At 36.5% G+C, this 17,826-nt stretch overlaps 2 protein-coding genes across 6 annotated transcripts in view; one reads left to right on the top strand and one right to left on the bottom strand.

Annotated features, from left to right (window-relative positions):
* Positions 1-17,826, bottom strand: part of GIGYF2 (GRB10 interacting GYF protein 2) — a 126,726-nt gene that overhangs the window by 60,046 nt on the left and 48,854 nt on the right. The gene's annotated exons all lie outside the window — the stretch shown is intronic.
* KCNJ13 (potassium inwardly rectifying channel subfamily J member 13) lies at positions 11,433-14,813 on the top strand. 2 transcript variants are annotated; one of them, XM_028167126.2, is made up of 2 exons: positions 11,433-11,913; positions 14,054-14,813. In XM_028167126.2, exons 1-2 carry the CDS (start codon positions 11,454-11,456, stop codon positions 14,665-14,667), a joined length of 1,074 nt encoding a protein of 357 aa, XP_028022927.1. In that variant the 5' UTR covers positions 11,433-11,453; the 3' UTR covers positions 14,668-14,813. The 2 variants fall into 2 exon arrangements, with proteins under 2 accessions (XP_028022927.1, XP_007184800.1); XM_007184738.2 differs by having other exon boundaries at positions 11,433-11,677; positions 14,054-14,114.

The raw sequence follows: 17,826 nt of genomic DNA, 5'->3' as shown, positions 1-17,826 counted from the left end.
TCCATGATTCTGTTTCATAGAAAGGTTCATTTGTGTCATATTTTAGATTGCACATACAAGTGATATCATATGGTATTTGTCTTTCTCTTTCTGACTTACTTCACTTAGTATGATAATCTCTAGTTGCATCCATGTTGCTGCAAATGGCATTATTTCATTCCTTTTTACAGCTGAGTAGTATTCCATTGTATATATGTACCACATCTTTTTTATCCATTCATCTGTTGTTTCCATGTCTTGGCTATTGTGAACAGTGCTGCTATGAACACAGGGGTGCATGTATCTTTTTGAACTAGAGTTTTGTCTGGGTATATGCCCAGGAGCAGAATTGCTAGATCATATGGTAATTCTATTTTTAGTCTTCTGAGGAACCTCCCTATTGTTTTCCATAGTGGCTGTAACAACTTACATTCCCACCAACAGTGTAGGAGGGTTCCCTTTTCTCTTACCTCTCCAGCATTTGTTATTTGTAGAGTTTTTTTCATGTTTTTTTTTCTGGCGGCACCTCATGGTTAGTGGGATCTAAGTTCCCCAACCAGGGACTGAACCCAGGCCCTCGGCAGTGAAGCCTGGGAATCCTAACCACTGGACCACCAGGGAATTTCCTGTTATTTGTACAGTTTTTATTGATGGCCATTCTGACTGGTGTGAGGTGGTACCTCGTTGTAGTTTTGATTTGCATTTCTCTAATAATTAAGAGACATCAAGCATCTTTTCATGTACTATTGACCACTCGTATTTCTTCTTTGGAGAAATGTCTATTTAGGTCTTCTGCCCATTTTTCAATTGAGTTGTTTGTTTTTTTGTTGTTGAGTTGTATGAGCTGTTTGTATATTTTGGAAATTAAGCCCTTGTCAGTCGCTTTGTTTGCAAATATTTTCTCCCATTCTGTAGTATGTCTGGCTTCTTTCATTGAACATTACGAGAAATTCACCCACGTTGTTACAGAGAACAGAAGCTTGTTCTTTTGCACTATGGTATGGGATCTCATTGTATGAACAGACCACAATGTATTACTCTACTACTGATTTAGGTTGTTTGCAGTTTTTTGCTATTATAAACTGCGCTGCTATAAACATTCCTGGATGTGAAATTTGGTGAGCGTATGTTTCCAATTCTGTTGGTATTTACCTAGGAGTGAAACTGCTGGGCCATAAGGTATATTCAACTTCAGTAAGTACTACCAAGTATTTTCCCAGAGAAACAGTACTACTATACCATTTTTTGCTTGTTTGTTTACTCATACCTCTAGCACACATTAAGATGAGTGCTTTCTCCATGAACAAATACAGTTAAAGACATATGACTGAAAATAAAGAAGAGATTTAGACATAGCACCTACCCTCCAGGTCCACAGTCCAGGGACACACATGTAAACAAATGACTTGATACATTACAGTTGACAAAATGCATTGATATATCTCATCCGATACTCATAATAACCACAAGGGTTGAGTCAACCTTACCATCTTTTTTTTTTTTTTAAACACCCAAAGATTTTATTAGGGGAAATGCCTGCATGAAAGGAAGGAGGGAAGAAGCCAGGGAAGGCTGGGAGAGCCATCAGACCAAGATGCAAGGCACGGTTAGATACTTGATAAAGATTTATTGAAGAAATTAGGAGCTTCTTTAAGAACTTTGAAGTCAGGGGTCAGAATGATAAAAGTTACATTCACATAACTTCTTACAGATAATAACATGAAAGAATTTTAGGGCAAAAAAAATCTTAGATATAAACTAATCCTGGGTAGTGACTGTGAGAGCCAAGGACCTCACAGGGTCCTGGGCTTCACTCTGTGCTGGGACCAGCCACTGGACTGGACTGGAGCAGGGAGCTCATTTACCTTCAACCTTACCATCTTTATTGTTCCCGTGAGGAAAGGGATACCTGTAAGGGGATCTCCCACGGTCACACAGCTGAGTAGTGACCAAATCAGAAATAGAACATAGATGTTCAAACTCCTAATCCAGGGTTTACTAATAAATTAAACCCATCAGAAGCAGCCAGAAATTCTACAAAAATAAAGCAGAAAAAGGAAGTTCTGTGATCTAAGTCTAAAGAGCTCTAAAAAGGCAACAGACATATCATGCACAGAAAAGCTTGGGGATAGAGACTGCCAAGGTATCTAAATGGAACTAAATTTGTTAACCTTCCAGCAGATAAACGATAACAAAATGTGTACCCCTGAAAAAAATGTTAAGATCAACTTAATATATAACAATATAAAAATTTTACTCAAAATTATTTTGAGGGGTAAAAAAAGACTTCAAGTACAATCTAATAGAATATACATTTCCAATTACTACTAATATAATTTACAATATAAATTATACTGTATGCAAGAATTGCTCTAAAACATTAAAATAAATCCTTTATAACCTAAATGATTACAGCAGATTTGTATGTATATAAATTTGGGTGGGAAGTGAGGGTGCCAAAAAACTTTATAATGAGCTAACTCATTACAGGGTTAAAAAATATATATATATTTGTGTATTACTGACATAATTTAAAATAAATGATAAAGTTGCTCATGGGCAACTGAGAAGATAATATCTAAAGCTCCTTTAATGTCTAAAAATTACATGACTCCAAAGTGACCAGGGCTAAAATGAATGAGGGACACCCACACCCACATGGCCTTTCTCAGCACTTAAAATCAGTCTTCCTCTTTCCATAACATCAGCAATATGACAAAGTTGAGTAGCCAAATATTTTAGTTGACTTTTTAAAAAATCTTAACAGATTAATATGTAAACAAGATGATTTAAAGGTAAACATAATTAAATAATTTACAAATTAATGCCTGAACTAAATATTTCTAACCTATAGTCAACAAATGAGCTTGGGGCTATGAATCCTTAAACTGGAAGCACATATCACGCTGGCATGCTTTTATCTTTTTTCAGGGAAAAGGGTCTAAGCTTTTTGCCAGGGTCTTAAAGGTGTCTATGACCTCTAAAAGGTAAAGAAATATAAATTTAAAATATATTTTTTTCTATTCAATATGGCAAACATGACAGTCTTATGAGCAAACTACACTACCTGTATAACATATTTTATATTCTTACATCAACAATTCCTCAAGATGTATAAAAGGTGCTAAAATACAATTGCACTACATATACATATATAAATACTTTTCCCAATGGCAATAAATACTTGGTTGTTTCTGCCTGAATGTATTGTCTAAATAGGACTCTTCTAAAAATAAAATAAAATTAAAATGCAGTATTGGTTTTAGTCTGGTGTAATTGAGTGGACTTCCTAAGGAGAAAGAGCAGTAAAAGGGCACCTGTGTGCATGTTTGACTTACAGCCAGAAATGATGTTTATGGAAAACTTCAGATGGAGCAAAAAGGCACTCAGCCAACAAAATCTACAGCTGTGAAACTTGGAACTCAGAAGCGCCCAAACTCCAAAAGCAAAAGCGGAATTATGGGACAGACTTTGAAGCTTGTTTATGTGCAAATTTTTCTAGCAAGTAACTTTGTATTTCTCTATTCAGATATATATTCTCTGATTAACACTAAAAATATTTTCTAATACCAGAGGAAACAGTGAAAGGGAATCCCATCCAGGTATTGATATTTACTTGTCCCCCCAACTGTAAACAAAACTCAGGGTAACTAGGATGGAGCAGTTTAAATTCTATATCCAGAGATTTGCAACTTTTCTCCCATCCTAACCCCTGAGGAGGTAACAAATCTGCTCCACTGGTTAATATGGTCCTGAAAACACAGCAGCTCCTGGCTGGGAGAGACTGGAGGGGCTGCTGTATATCAGACTCGGAAAAAGCACTTCATGTGGTCTAAATATGCCCCATATTCCTATAACCTTTATGCTCAGTCGTCTGCTGGTATATACCCAGACGCTGCCTGAAGTCTCAGGGGAAGATGATCAGTAGTGGGCTTCAATGCAGAACTGGAAAGAGACTAGGCATCTTCTAAAGAAAGCTAAGTACACTGTGTAAGAAAGAGCATTGGAGACCAGGGCTAAAGGTTAAAAATTGTGAGATTATGTATATACATAGGCAAGACACTGCACTCCAACTAAAGGTTTTGTTGTTTTCAGGTACAACGTGGTACAATTATGGATTATATACTGGATTGCTTTAGCCAGAAAGAAAAGCAAACAATTTAGGGATACAGAACTGAATTTAATAAAGAATAATGTACCTGATTCTTGGCATCTTGCTTAATCATTATAATTTGGAATAAAAAATAAATCAATCAATGAACAGATATCTAGCAGCATTTATGTTCATTTATAGAAGAATGTTTTAGAGCCATCTCCAACTGAAATCATTAATTCTGTTTAGACGGAGGGCCCATGTATTTTAGGGTGAAGTTGGTTTATCATCTGTGCCAATATCAAGTTTCATCTCAGCTAACCGGGCAACTTCAAACAGAAATGAATTTATGTGCTCCGGCTATTATAATGGGAGTGCTATGCTCCTAAGGAGACACTCCAGAACTGGTCTACGACATCCATTCAGTTAGCAATTAGGAATCACTGTTTACAGACCACAGCAGACTTTCACAGTGTGAAATCCAGAAACCAGAATACTTCTTCACTTGAGACATTTCTTTCTTGACAATCATCTGTAAATCATTTCTGTCTGAATATATTATGGAAAGAGGCTTCTAATGTTGGTAAAATCCTTTACTATCTTGCTTACTATAATGTCTATTCAAGACACATGGCAGGTACACTTTCAGTACTGCTTTCTGAAAGGCAGTGTTACACTATATTTACTCTGTCTTCCCTCTTCCACCCCCAATCAGTAAACTAGCAATTGATATAAAGTATAATTCCTACCAGAACATGCAGGGAAGGTGCATCACATCACAAGTCTCTCCTTTATGCTTTTATCTTCTCTAGTTCTGAAGGTCAAAGTTTGCAGTGCTGTGCCTGAACTTGTATTGAAATGTTTGGCATTAATAAAACAAAGAAGGAATTAATATATTTTTTAATTGTGGGGGGAGGAGAAGGAATCTACAAAGGCGGATTTCACTTTCTAAGCAGCATTATATTGGTCTAGATTAATAATTTTCCCAGCAGGCCTTCCATGATTTTACTATGAACAATCGCAGCCTTTGTATCTCAGATCCCCTTACATGTGACACTTGATCAAAGTTTTAAAATCAGCAGCTAATGGAGGTGGAGAAAAGTTCTGCTCAGTAAGGCATTATACAAAGCCATCCCACAGCTCATTTTGAGGTTGCTACAAGCTGGATCACAGAGGTTTTCCAGCTAAACATTATTTAGATGTTAAGTTAAAGTTTCTGTACCCTGAACACTATATTTATTGCATGTCATCATACTTCTCAGGGAAACATCCCCTAAACATCACTAAAGCATGACTTAAGAAAATTCTTCAGTTCTTTCACACAGGTGTGTTTTTTAGAGATAAGTGTAAGGAACCAAACAATTAAATGTATTCTTATTCAAGGTTTCTGTACATAGCCTTAAAAAAATAAGGAAGTCTGCCTCCTTGCCCCCCAAAAAAAGATTTCAGGTAACTAAATTACCTCTATTACTAGTTCTAGAATTAGTGGTAGTCATTCTGATGAGATGGGATACGAAAAGAAAACTAGTAAAATCAATTCATTAATTTCTACCTAAAAGTCCTTATCCAAGGAAATATTCCCCAAAGAAATGGAGGAAAAAAAGATTAGTAAAGGAAATATCTCACACTTAAACATGCTATATAAGGAAAGACGGCTGAAAGGAAATCTTGCAGGGAATTTTATCCATTTGAACTTTTAAATAAACTCTTAAGTAAGATTATGCAAACTTACTAAAGACCGGTCCTGATTAGAGAGAAAAAATGCACCCCTTCTCCAAGTCAGTTCTGGAGGCTTTCTCCAGAGTTGTTAAGGTCTGTGATGGGTAAAGAAAGACCTCCTAACAAACCAGCATTCTTTTCCACAGGATCAGAGCTAACTGGCCCCCCGCAGACTAAGTGACCAATCACATCAGCTTCAGCTGAAACCAGCCCCCACGACATTATAAACAGAGCAATGTGAACCGTAAACCCAGTCCAAGAAGAGAACCTACAAGCTGGACTTGTAGATTAAAATTACCTCACCAAAAAGACAGGCTCTGAAAGCTTCCTCCAGACCTACCTGTGTATAAGGCTGGCCCAGCAAAAGAACTGGTGAGTACATGAGAAAATATTCAATCTTATTTCTTTCCTTAAGGGGAACAGAGAAAAAAACTGACTGACAAATAGGGACGGAGCTAGATATTGCCAATAGAGTTTTAAAACAAAGACATTACCTACAGGGTCATACATTAAGGTTCTTTATTCTTTTTCCTCAAATTTTGGAAATAGAATAATAGTCCTCTTGAAAGCATTATTGGAAATTTTCTTCTTAATTGTTTTACTAAATGTATACTAATTCTCCATTATAATATAGAAATGAGAAGAGAAAGATCCTGGAAAAAATTCAGTGGCTTTTAAAAAAATGTATCTTTTTCTTTTGGAAGGGATTAAAGAAACCCAAAATGAGCAAACAAAAACAAATGACCCCCCCCCCCAAAATCATTTTGTTTTTACTTTTTTAAGCCATAGGAAAAATGATGAGTGTCCTAATTTCTTTTTAAGCACGAAATTATTGCTGAAATTAGGTGCTTCTACAAATAAGAAATTAAAATACAAAAGAATCTCTGAGCTTATATAACAGAATTAGAGCTCACACTATTTGCCCTAATTATGGAGGGCAGGAGAGATGATTATGACTCTCTTCACAGTCTTTAACTGTTTACACCAGAAGTGAACAAATACACAGTAATACTGCAATCATTTAACATTTGTAGTTATTATAACTTATATCTTAACTGTTTAATATGAACTATACTACTACATTACAACATGACAATAAAAGACATAATTTTGAGTGCTACAACCTAATGAGTAAAATGAATCCATTATTTTGATGACCAATGAAGCATCCAAACTATCATTTTTATAAAGTACTATTTTTTCCATCAAATGGTTTATAAATGGGCAAATATTTTACAGCCCACACAGAGAGATACAAGCAAACCATCCCAATTCTACTGGGATCAATTTACAAGAATCATATAAATACAGACTAGGAAAAACACATTCAAAAAGCACTTGTGTACCTGTGGAGATATGAAAATAACCTGGAAATATAATAGCATAAACATAATGTCTGTCCATCAGACACTTTTAAATTTGATGGAAAGAAAATCTACATATATTGGGCAACAATAATTTAATGTTTTAAATGCCATACAAGCATATATAAAATTATATAGAAAAAAATCACACAGGAAACCTGTATCAGTGGAGGGAAATGGTAGTAAGTTTATAAACATGTAGGATTCTAAAGGATCACATTATTTAATTCCCTCTTTTCTTTCTTCCTCTTTTTAATATAAGGAAGCCTGGCCAAGGGGATTGGGTGGCTCGCCCAAACTGACACAGCTATGTAACCAACAGAGCCAGAACCCGGTCGGCTAGATTTCCCACCCTGTCTTCGTTATGCTAAACCACACTGACTACATGAGTGCTAGAATGGAGTTATTCAGGGTAATCTGTTAAGTGGGGATTGAAATCTTACCTCTCTCAACTACTCCACTTTCCAACACCATCTAAACAAGATTTAGGAAGGTTTTATATATAAAAAGGACAATGCTTCACTGTTTTGATATTAGCCTTCTGACTGTCCTGTTCACAGGTTTTTTCGTGTATTTACTTAGTTGCAAGAGAAAAAAAAACTGTAAAAGCCTAGAGCAAGAGTGCTACAAAAGCTATAGGTAAGAAGTTACAATCCTGAAAAGGCCCAAATGAAAATAATTAATTTTGTTAGCTATAGTATGTATACAAAGACTGTCTCCTCAGGTAATGAATTTTAGAACTTAATGAAGCAAGCTGAAAATCAAGAAGAACCATGGACCTTTCCGCCCACAAATCACTAAGACACAATAAGCAATCAGTGGTTCCGTAAGTGGAACAGCACTAGTGTACAGCTTCATCATGGGCATTTTCACATAGGCAGGAAGCAAGAAACCATAAAGGTCAACGCCATGGACAAGGCAAAGCCACACAGTGGTTCACAAACTTACTGAAGGCAGCCAACTACTCTTTATTGCTATATCCTTCTTCTTCAAGTGTCAAAATGTCTTTTCTTCTATAAAATTATGATGAAAGTATTATATTTTTAAAATTATTTTCTCACCTGGCAAAATACAAATTTGGCAATGCTTTATAAGAACTCTCCTCTCCACATTTTGTTTTAACTCTGCTGGTCTATATAATCTAAGACTAGACTGTGTACAATAATTCTGATTGCACTCATCTTCAAATCTTGCAAGATGTCTTCCTTAACTGAAAATATCCTTCTTGCCTACAAATCATATGTCTTAGCCTAAGCATTTCTGAAGAACAAATATTCTGTAGGGGCTCTTGGATAAAACTAGTCAAACGTAACGTGTTATTCACAAAAGCTAACTAGGGTCAAAATGTCTATTTTTGAGGCAATATAGCACTGACTCTGGACTACGGACTGAGCAGGAACTGACCACCACTTACTACCTCTGTGATCTTAGGAAACTCACTGTGGCTCAGTTTCATTATCTATAAAATGGGCATTATTAATGGTACTTATTACTAGGAAAGTTAAGAAACATTATTAATACCAATAAGGCAAGTAATAGCCCAAGAGGTTACTCTGTGCCAGGCATTGCTATTGGCTTCACATGAGTCAATACATGTGAAGTGCTTGGTATGATTCCTGGCACATAATAAATAATATATATTAGCCAATATTATTAATCATTATTGACATAAAAATTATGCATAAAGTTAACAATGATTTAAAATGGATATTTGAGGGCTTCCCTGGTGGCGCAGTGGTTGAGAGTCTGCCTGCTAACGCAGGGGACACGGGTTCGATCCCTGGTCTGGGAAGATCCCACATGCCGCAGAGCAACTAGGCCCGTGAGCCACAACTACTGAGCCTGCGCGACTGGAGCCTGTGCTCCACAACAAGAGAGGCCCGCGCACCGCGATGAGGAGTGGACCCCACTTGCCGCAACTAGAGAAAGCCCTCCCGCAGAAACGAAGACCCAGCACAGCCATAAATAAATAAATAAATAAATAAATAGAATACCATGGCCAAAAATTAGTAAAAATTAAAAAAAAATTTAAAATGGATATTTGAGACATTTCTGGGGACAGGAGAGTTCTAAAGCTGCTAAAAATCAGGCGCCAAAGACTATTTTGTGAATGCAGTACCAATCTTCTTGGGAAAGACTTTTATCTCACCAAACTCTAAATATTAGACAGCTTCTTTTAGTTAAAAAAAAAAAAATAACCAACTGTTAAGTTAGTCAGACTTGCAAAATAATCCATACGCCTTGTGAAAATGTCTTTTATCTGCCTGATCCTCAGTGATCTCATCTGAAAAATGGGATAAGAATATCTATCTTAAAAAAAAAAAAAATGAATGTCTGTCTTGCTGAGATACCAAAGAATTAGAGACAATGCAGTAATGAAAGCACCTAGCACAATGCCTATGAATATTTTGTTGTTATTATTATAATTTCCAAAAGGGCAGAGATCAGGTCTTCTAAAACATCAAAAAATCTAGCAAAATGAATCATTAAATAGCTGTGCCAAGAAAAAAAAAAAGACCTAAATAAAATGATAATGACAACTTGTTAGGATAAATTATAAAACATTAATGCCCTAAGATTTTTTAAAAATTTATAACATGAAACAGAAATGACTATCTAATCTAAATAAAGTTAACAATCAACCCAGTGTTCCATCAGCAACTCATATGTGAAGAAAATATACGAGAATGTCTCTAATCTCACCAATAAATGTTAAATCAGCCTTAGGACAAAAGGGAAAGTATATACCCAGCTGGCCAATGTCCAATTCCAACAACACAGGAAGCCAGTCTCCAAAGCCCCAAAGTCCCTAGACATAGGAGGGTCCATCCAGCAAACTCAAGCAAAGCATCATTGTCATTCAAAAGGTAGGAAGGTGATATGCAACACTTCCAAGGGCATCTACTTCCGAAGGAGGAAGCATCGAAAAGAGTCATGTATAAACTCCTAGTACTGGATTGTGGCAAAGGCGGCAGATTCAGGGGAAGCAAAGTTGCATTTCCCATTCTGTTTCTGCTTGCCTCTGCATAGAAGTCTTTGACACCTTTGTCATATGCAAGGATGGTCACATGGAAAGTGCACATTAGATTTCAACTCACCACACAGAGAAAAGAAGAAACACAGATGAAAACCGTTTATAGCTAAAAACTAACTTTACTAATGTTTCTAAAATTGACATTTAATGTCTTAATGATTATTTTAGTTCATTAAACTCGAAGGTTTTTCTTCTGGTTCATTTACTTCTTTTTTTTCTTTTTTAAGGCATTGCCTTCTTTTTTTTTTTAATTATTTACTTACTTATTTGGCTGCATCAGGTCTTAGTTGTGGCATGCAGGATCTTTAGTTGTGACACGTGGAATCTTTAGTTGCGGCAAGTGAACTCTTTTAGTCGTGGCATGTGGGGTCTAGTCCCCTGACCAGGGAACGAACCCGGGCCCCCTGCATTAGCAGCCACTGGAATCTTAGCCACTGGACCACCAGGGAAGTACCTGGTTCATTTACTTTCAAAATTAATATTACCTTGGAATCTCTACCTGGAATTTCTTATTTTGCCAAGAAAATAATTTTCTCTCTACCCCACAATCTAATCAGCATCTAGAATATTCAGAAGGGCGGCAATCCATGAGCCATAGAAGGAAAGACTCCATGAAAATGACCACAAAGTAACAAAAACAAATAAAACCTAATCATAGAACTTTCAATAGGCTAATTATAAAGCATACAATGGAACTATGGATCTCTAAAAGCTTACTCTTATCCTAGCAATAAGTGTGGCTTCAAAACATTTTCAGACAGTTCAACACTACACTTCTAAATGATTTCTATTTAACAGAGGAACACATATTTAACGTTCCTTTTCATTATGAATTATTCATAGTTATAAATTATTAATTAATTATGGAAAGTTGTTACACACAATGTTTAGTCAAATCAATACATACTTGAAGCCTCGACTTGTGCAAGAAAGATAGAGGAGTGTCAAAAAAGACATGAATCGTAATCCCAACCCTTGGGGATTCGTTAAAATGCCAAACAATATTTTAACAGTCATTAAAGGAACCAATAAGAGATATCCTAAGGCAATCCATGATTAGCTATCAAATGAATGACTTAGTCAGTAAATGCTCCCTTATGTAAAGAGAAAAGAGAAAGAGCTATCGGACTGGGAAAGCCTGCCCAGCAGTCAGGGAAGCATTCCAAAAAATTACAAAATAAAGTCTCAGAATTTATTAATATTACCTGAAAAACAGTTAAGGGTTTACTAATTTACTCTTGATTTCAGAGAATTACAGCCTGAGATGGATGGCAGTAATTGCAAAGTTATTGCTCCTCTCCTAACTCAGAGATACCGGAGGATGGTCACCAAGGATGGCCATAGCACACTTCAAATGGATGGCGCTCAAAGAGGTCTTGCATATCTTCGAGACGCTTGGGGAATCCTAATGGACATGCGCTGGCGCTGGATGATGTTGGTTTTTTCTGCTTCTTTTGTTATCCACTGGCTTGTCTTTGCAGTGCTCTGGTATGTTCTAGCTGAGATGAATGGTGATCTGGAACTAGATCATGATGCCCCACCTGAAAACCACACTATCTGTGTCAAGTACATCACCAGTTTCACAGCTGCATTCTCCTTCTCCCTGGAGACACAACTCACAATTGGTTACGGTACCATGTTCCCCAGTGGTGACTGTCCAAGTGCAATCGCCCTACTTGCCATACAAATGCTCCTAGGCCTCATGCTAGAGGCCTTCATCACAGGTAATTGTATTTTGTAGTATTTTTGTATTTTTGGCTGCGGTGGGTCTTCGTTGCTGTGCGCGGGCTTTCTCTAGTTGCGGCGAGCGGGGGCTACTCTTCATCGCAGTGCACGGGCTTCTCACTGAGGTGGCTTCTCTTGTCGTGGAGCACAGGGTCTAGGCACACGGGCTTCAGTAGTTGCGGCACGTGGGCCCTAGAGCGCACAGGCTTCAGCAGTTGTGGCGCGCAGGCTTCAGTAGTTGTGGCACGCGGGCTCTAGAGTGCAGGCTCAGTAGTTGTGGCACACAGGCTTAGTTGCTCCGCGGCATGTGGGATCTTCCCGGTACAGGGATCGAACCCATGTCCCCTGCATTGGCAGGCCGATTCTTAACCACTGCGCCACCAGGGAAGTCCCCACAGGTAATTGTTTTTGTTCTTAAAAAAAAAAATGTATGAATGTTTTGGAATGGGTATAGTCAGTTATAAGCAACTGTATTACAGAATAATTTATTTGCATTATTGGCAGGTAATGCCTGAGACTGAAAGGAGCAGCCTAGGGTCAAACAATAGGAGAAATTTCAAGAAACCTCTCTCTATACTTAAATTTTACATATTGAAATTTCTTAAGAAAAAAGGGATCATTATGCTACCAGCCAAAAAAATATTAACAAAAAATCTAAAAGGAGTTTTTCAGAGAAGCTAAATATTTTGTTAAATAAGTGAATAAATATGTTCAATGCATATTTTGACAGTCGTTTTACCTAACAGAGGAATTTGATTTTTTTTTTTTAACCTTTACTGGGCTAGAATTTTCTCCTCTGAGTTCATCTTTTCAACATTTACTCAATACTAGTGAGCCCAGAGCACCACAGTCAGCACTGCACATCAGAGAACAAGTATACATATCCTGAGCATGTACTGGAAATAGGCCACAATGATTATGAAATTTTGCCTATAAACCTGGCAATGCATGATACTCTTTGCTCTAATACTCTTTGCACTAAGGGCTAGTGATATATACAATTAAAAAATAAAAAACAAAACAAAGAGAAAACCTTGTTTTAACACACTATGGGCGATATTAACAGTGGTCTGGAATAAAGTCCCAGTGTGCTACCACCTGGCTTTTACAACCTGTAGCAAATCACTTAATCTTTACAAGAAGAGTTCTTACACTGGGCCATTCGATTAAATTTAGAGGATATGTAAACTTAGACAGGAAAAACTTGCATCTTTTTTTTTTTTTTTACACTAACCTCTAACTGAAATTTGGTATTTCCTTTGGTTATAAATGTAGGCAACAAAAAACAAAAGCATCGGCAATACCCGTAACTTTGTTACAAACAGAAATCCCAGATATTTTCATATCATACTATAATACTTCAAAATTACAGTACTAAACCTCCACTGTATTTTTTTTATTTAATGCATTAAAAAAAGCACATATAGTACACATTATAATTTTTTAAATGTTCAACTGGATTTCAGTGTATTTGGTTTCCTTTTTATATACTTTATTTTAATGCATTTAAAGCGTAATTCTAATAAGAGGTCCATAGACCTCACCAGCCTGCCAACATCTGTGGCACAAAAGTAGTTAAGAAACCCTGATCTACCTGCTGGGGGGCACATGGAGGATGCACTTGAAGGGTACACGGAAACCACCTTACAGACAGAGCCTTCTTAAAAGAAAAAAGGTTTGTATAAATTTCAAAGTTAAAAATTCTTCAATGTCACTTGTTCTACAGGTCCCCTCCCTACCCCAAATCATTCTACTATGAATTTAATCTCTATTTAAACTTGAAGTAATCTGGTTGCAACTACATTGCATTATTTTCTGTTACATTATTTTTAAAGCAGGGGCAGGAATACAGGAAATGACCACTCCTCCACTTCATAACAAACTAAAGTTTTACATTTCTATGTAACAAAATGAATTTTGCTTACCCATTTTGAAATCGCAGTTTTAAAATAAAGAATGTATGTACCGTTTTGCAAAATCCTTCAGGCTAATGAGAAATAAACAAGTTCAATTCCTGACTCATTTCGAAGGCATGGCACCAAGAAATGTATAACAATTTGCTAGATCCTTCTCATTCAGAAAAGGTATTGATATTTAAACTGTTTCATTCTAAAAAAAATTCAATGGTTTCTAATTTAGGTGCCTTTGTGGCGAAGATCGCCCGGCCAAAAAATCGAGCTTTCTCAATTCGCTTTACTGACTTAGCAGTAGTAGCTCACATAGATGGCAAACCTAATCTTATTTTCCAAGTGGCCAACACTCGACCTAGCCCTCTAACCAGTGTTCGGGTCTCAGCTGTACTCTATCAGGAAAGAGAAAACGGCGAACTCTACCAGACCAGTGTGGACTTCCACCTTGATGGCATCAGTTCTGAGGAATGTCCATTCTTTATCTTTCCACTAACCTACTATCACTCCATTATACCATCGAGTCCCCTGGCTACTCTGCTCCAGCATGAAAATCCTCCCCACTTTGAATTAGTTGTGTTCCTTTCAGCAATGCAGGAAGGCACTGGAGAAATATGCCAAAGGAGGACATCCTACCTACCCTCCGAGATCATGTTACATCACTGTTTTGCATCTCTGCTAACCCGAGGTTCCAAAGGTGAATATCAAATCAAGATGGAGAATTTTGATAAGACTATTCCTGAACTTCCAACTCCTCTGGTCTCCAAGAGCCCAAACAGGACTGACCTGGACATCCATATCAATGGACAAAGCATTGACAATTTTCAGATCTCTGAAACAGGATGACAGAGTAAGAAATATCCATAGCGCCCTATTTTTTAATGTATTAAATATACTCAGCCAGTTATGCACCTATTTTTCCTTCATCATATCCCACGTTTTCTTTTTTCCAATGCTGATTACATCTTTCTGATTACATCATGGTGATCAAGCCTCTGCCCATTAAAAAAAAATGGCTAGCAATAGACATTGTGGAAATATAACATTATACAAAGTTTGTATCTGTGGTTATCTGTTGAAATCAATGCATCTGAATGTAACAGATATTTACAATAACAGAAATGCTGTTGGTGAGTTTGTATGGATGTGGTATTATACCAGTAATGAAGGTAAAATGGACAGTGAAGTTTAACACAGCTGAACGCTAAGAAAATCAGCCATAAATTTCTCATTTTCATCTGCAAGTTGAAGCAGCAGCCTAATTTCAAACCTAGCTCCCTGGATAGAACAATGATTTAACAATATTTAGTGAATACCCTTTTAAAACTGTTATTTCTTCAAGGCAACAAAGATCAGTCCTTTGGTTCTTTATAAAACTAACCTAGGGTAAATATTACCCCCTTAATTTTTAACAGCTAAGAACAAAAGTTCACAAGAAAACAGCGAAGAATAGATTTATACATAACTCTAAAAGCATTTGAGCATGACACCCAAACACATGCACATATTCATACATTTGTGGCAGAAAGTGATCAGAGCAAGTTAAGATAAGCTCTAGGCTGAAGGAAACTGCAGGGTGGTATTTGAGCAAGGAGATGCAAAATTGTATCTACTTTAAAGCTACCATGCATACTAATCAAATAGTGATTTAAAAATTATAACCAACTATTCATCTGAATAACTTCCGACCTAAGTAAACACATTCCCTTTCTACTTAGGGTCCACTCAATGGTATAAAAACCTCATAGATGCAAATATATTTACGTTTTTGTAGATATAAAGGTTTAGATATAATTCAACTAGGGGAAAAATCTCCAACAGAAAAAGCAAAAAATAATTAGGCAATGAAGTATTTTCAAACCCAAATTCCTGTTTCAAACTTCAGATAGTTTTTTCTATAAACACAAAATGAGTGTTTATTCACCAGTAGGAGGTTGGACTAGATGAACTCTATTATTTCTTTCCAAATCTAATACTCCATGAAAACTATGCTTTCTCTGCTTTTTAAATTTTGCATATACTAGGATGAACACTTTCCCTTACCTCCAGTTTAACTTAAGACTATCCTTTGTATACTTGTCATTTCAATAAAAAAATCGAACTGTCCTCAAACAGGAATCAAAAAAGTCACCCTATCAGATTTCAAATAGATTTGTTGCTGCTATTCTTTTCTGAAATCTCCCTTATCCAGGTTTATGTGAAAAAAGTGAAAGATTAACCCTCCCTACTGGTGATGACCCACACAGGAATCATCTCTTAAAATAAATACTAGCTAGTAAAGGGAAGCAGTTGTGAAAAGCAGGGCACAGCAGCAAGTCACATTTTTCTACTCCTAGACCAAAAGGAAGAGAAAATAAAGAAGAACTTCGGAGTGGTCTAAGAATAATTATAGCAAAGTATATCAAGGACACAGAAACTTAATCATTGTGAACTTCTGCTATGTGAAAATCTTAGGCATTCTTAAGTACTAGCTAGACCAACAGGTTTTCCTCCAACCCAAGATTGTTGTAACACATATAGACAGCAGGAATTCTTATTTCTATAATAAAGTTAACAAGATTCACCTAACCTGATGAAAATAAGTATTGAAGATTTACATGGTATATTTTTTCCTAAGAGCTCTACATCACTTACATAGATCAATTCCAACAGTTCAGAGAGGTTGCCCAAAGTGATGCAATTAGGAAGTGAGCAAGACCTGTCTAGGATCTGAGTCTCAATATAGATGCAGTATATTCTCCATTCAAGTCAGAGAAGCGTCTTACTATACTATTTATACATAAACTTTGCATCTGAAAATTAGATATAACTTTCCCTACACACACACCCCACAAAAAGAACTCCGTTGGTATACTAATGCTATTTAATAAATAGACAACTAAGAGATGCAATCAAATACTTTTGTCTAGGAGGCTGAAAGCTTCTGAAAGAACTGTTCATGATTCTTTTACTTCAAAGAATCACATCTTCTATGTTAAGGATTAAGTTTTCTGCAAAGGCCCCATTATCCTTTCAGGTGAATGGAGTACAGACTGAAAGAGGGGGAAATTTACTGGAAAGTGGGAAGAGCAGCTTTAACTCCTGGCTCTACAGCTCACTTACCTGGGCCACCTGAGAAATCAGTGACAATATCTCGGATACATAATCAGGGAGACCACGTTGGAACTAAGTTAAAAAATGCTTGTGGAAACCAATCCAGACAGCATGACAGTCCCAACAAACTGAAGACAAGTAGATACTAAAAATCATAAGGCCTACTTTTATATATGTACAAGCCCATATTACCAACTGCCAGCAGCAGCCTAATAACCAAAAATTGCTATGTCTGCTTCAAAGCATTGCACACCAAAATGCACTGAGTTGAACCTTTAGGTATCACCTGGATTTTTTTTAATGATCTTTTAATTCCATCCTCACAGAACCATACCATAAGATGATCACCAGAACTGATCTCCCCCTATGCAGCAATCAATTTCTATTGAATAGGAATTATAATTTGAATATTACAGGCCTTTTTCCACTTCCACATTCTCCCATGGGTATTCACAAGGGTCATGCACAATTCTAACCCAGATGCCTCTAATTCCACCCATTTCTCTACACATAAGAAGCAAATACATGATAAGAACCATCTCTAACTTTAAAAAGAACAAATCATTCTGGAACCTTCAGTACTCAAATTATCTTAATTTGATGTCATAGGATGTCTCACAATTGATCAATATGTCAGTGTGTCCCAACAAACTAGTTAAGTACTGCTGTTCTTGGAGAGAGTAAGATACAGTATGAGCAATTTTTTTTAATCTACAGTATTTTCAACAAAAGTGGATTACTTATAAAAAGAGAAGCTCAGAATCATTAACACAGTTTAATAACCTGAAGTGAGCATCTTATTTAAAAAAGCATTCAATAAAAGCCACTACAAAATATTTTTATAGATCTATGTGGACACTGCCCTGAAAAAAAGAAAGATTATACATCAAAAAGACCAGATGAATAAACGAC

This window comes from Balaenoptera acutorostrata, chromosome 8 (genome assembly GCF_949987535.1).
Source record: "Balaenoptera acutorostrata chromosome 8, mBalAcu1.1, whole genome shotgun sequence".
NCBI lineage: Eukaryota > Metazoa > Chordata > Mammalia > Artiodactyla > Balaenopteridae > Balaenoptera > Balaenoptera acutorostrata.
This window is presented reverse-complemented; position numbering and strand designations above follow the sequence as displayed.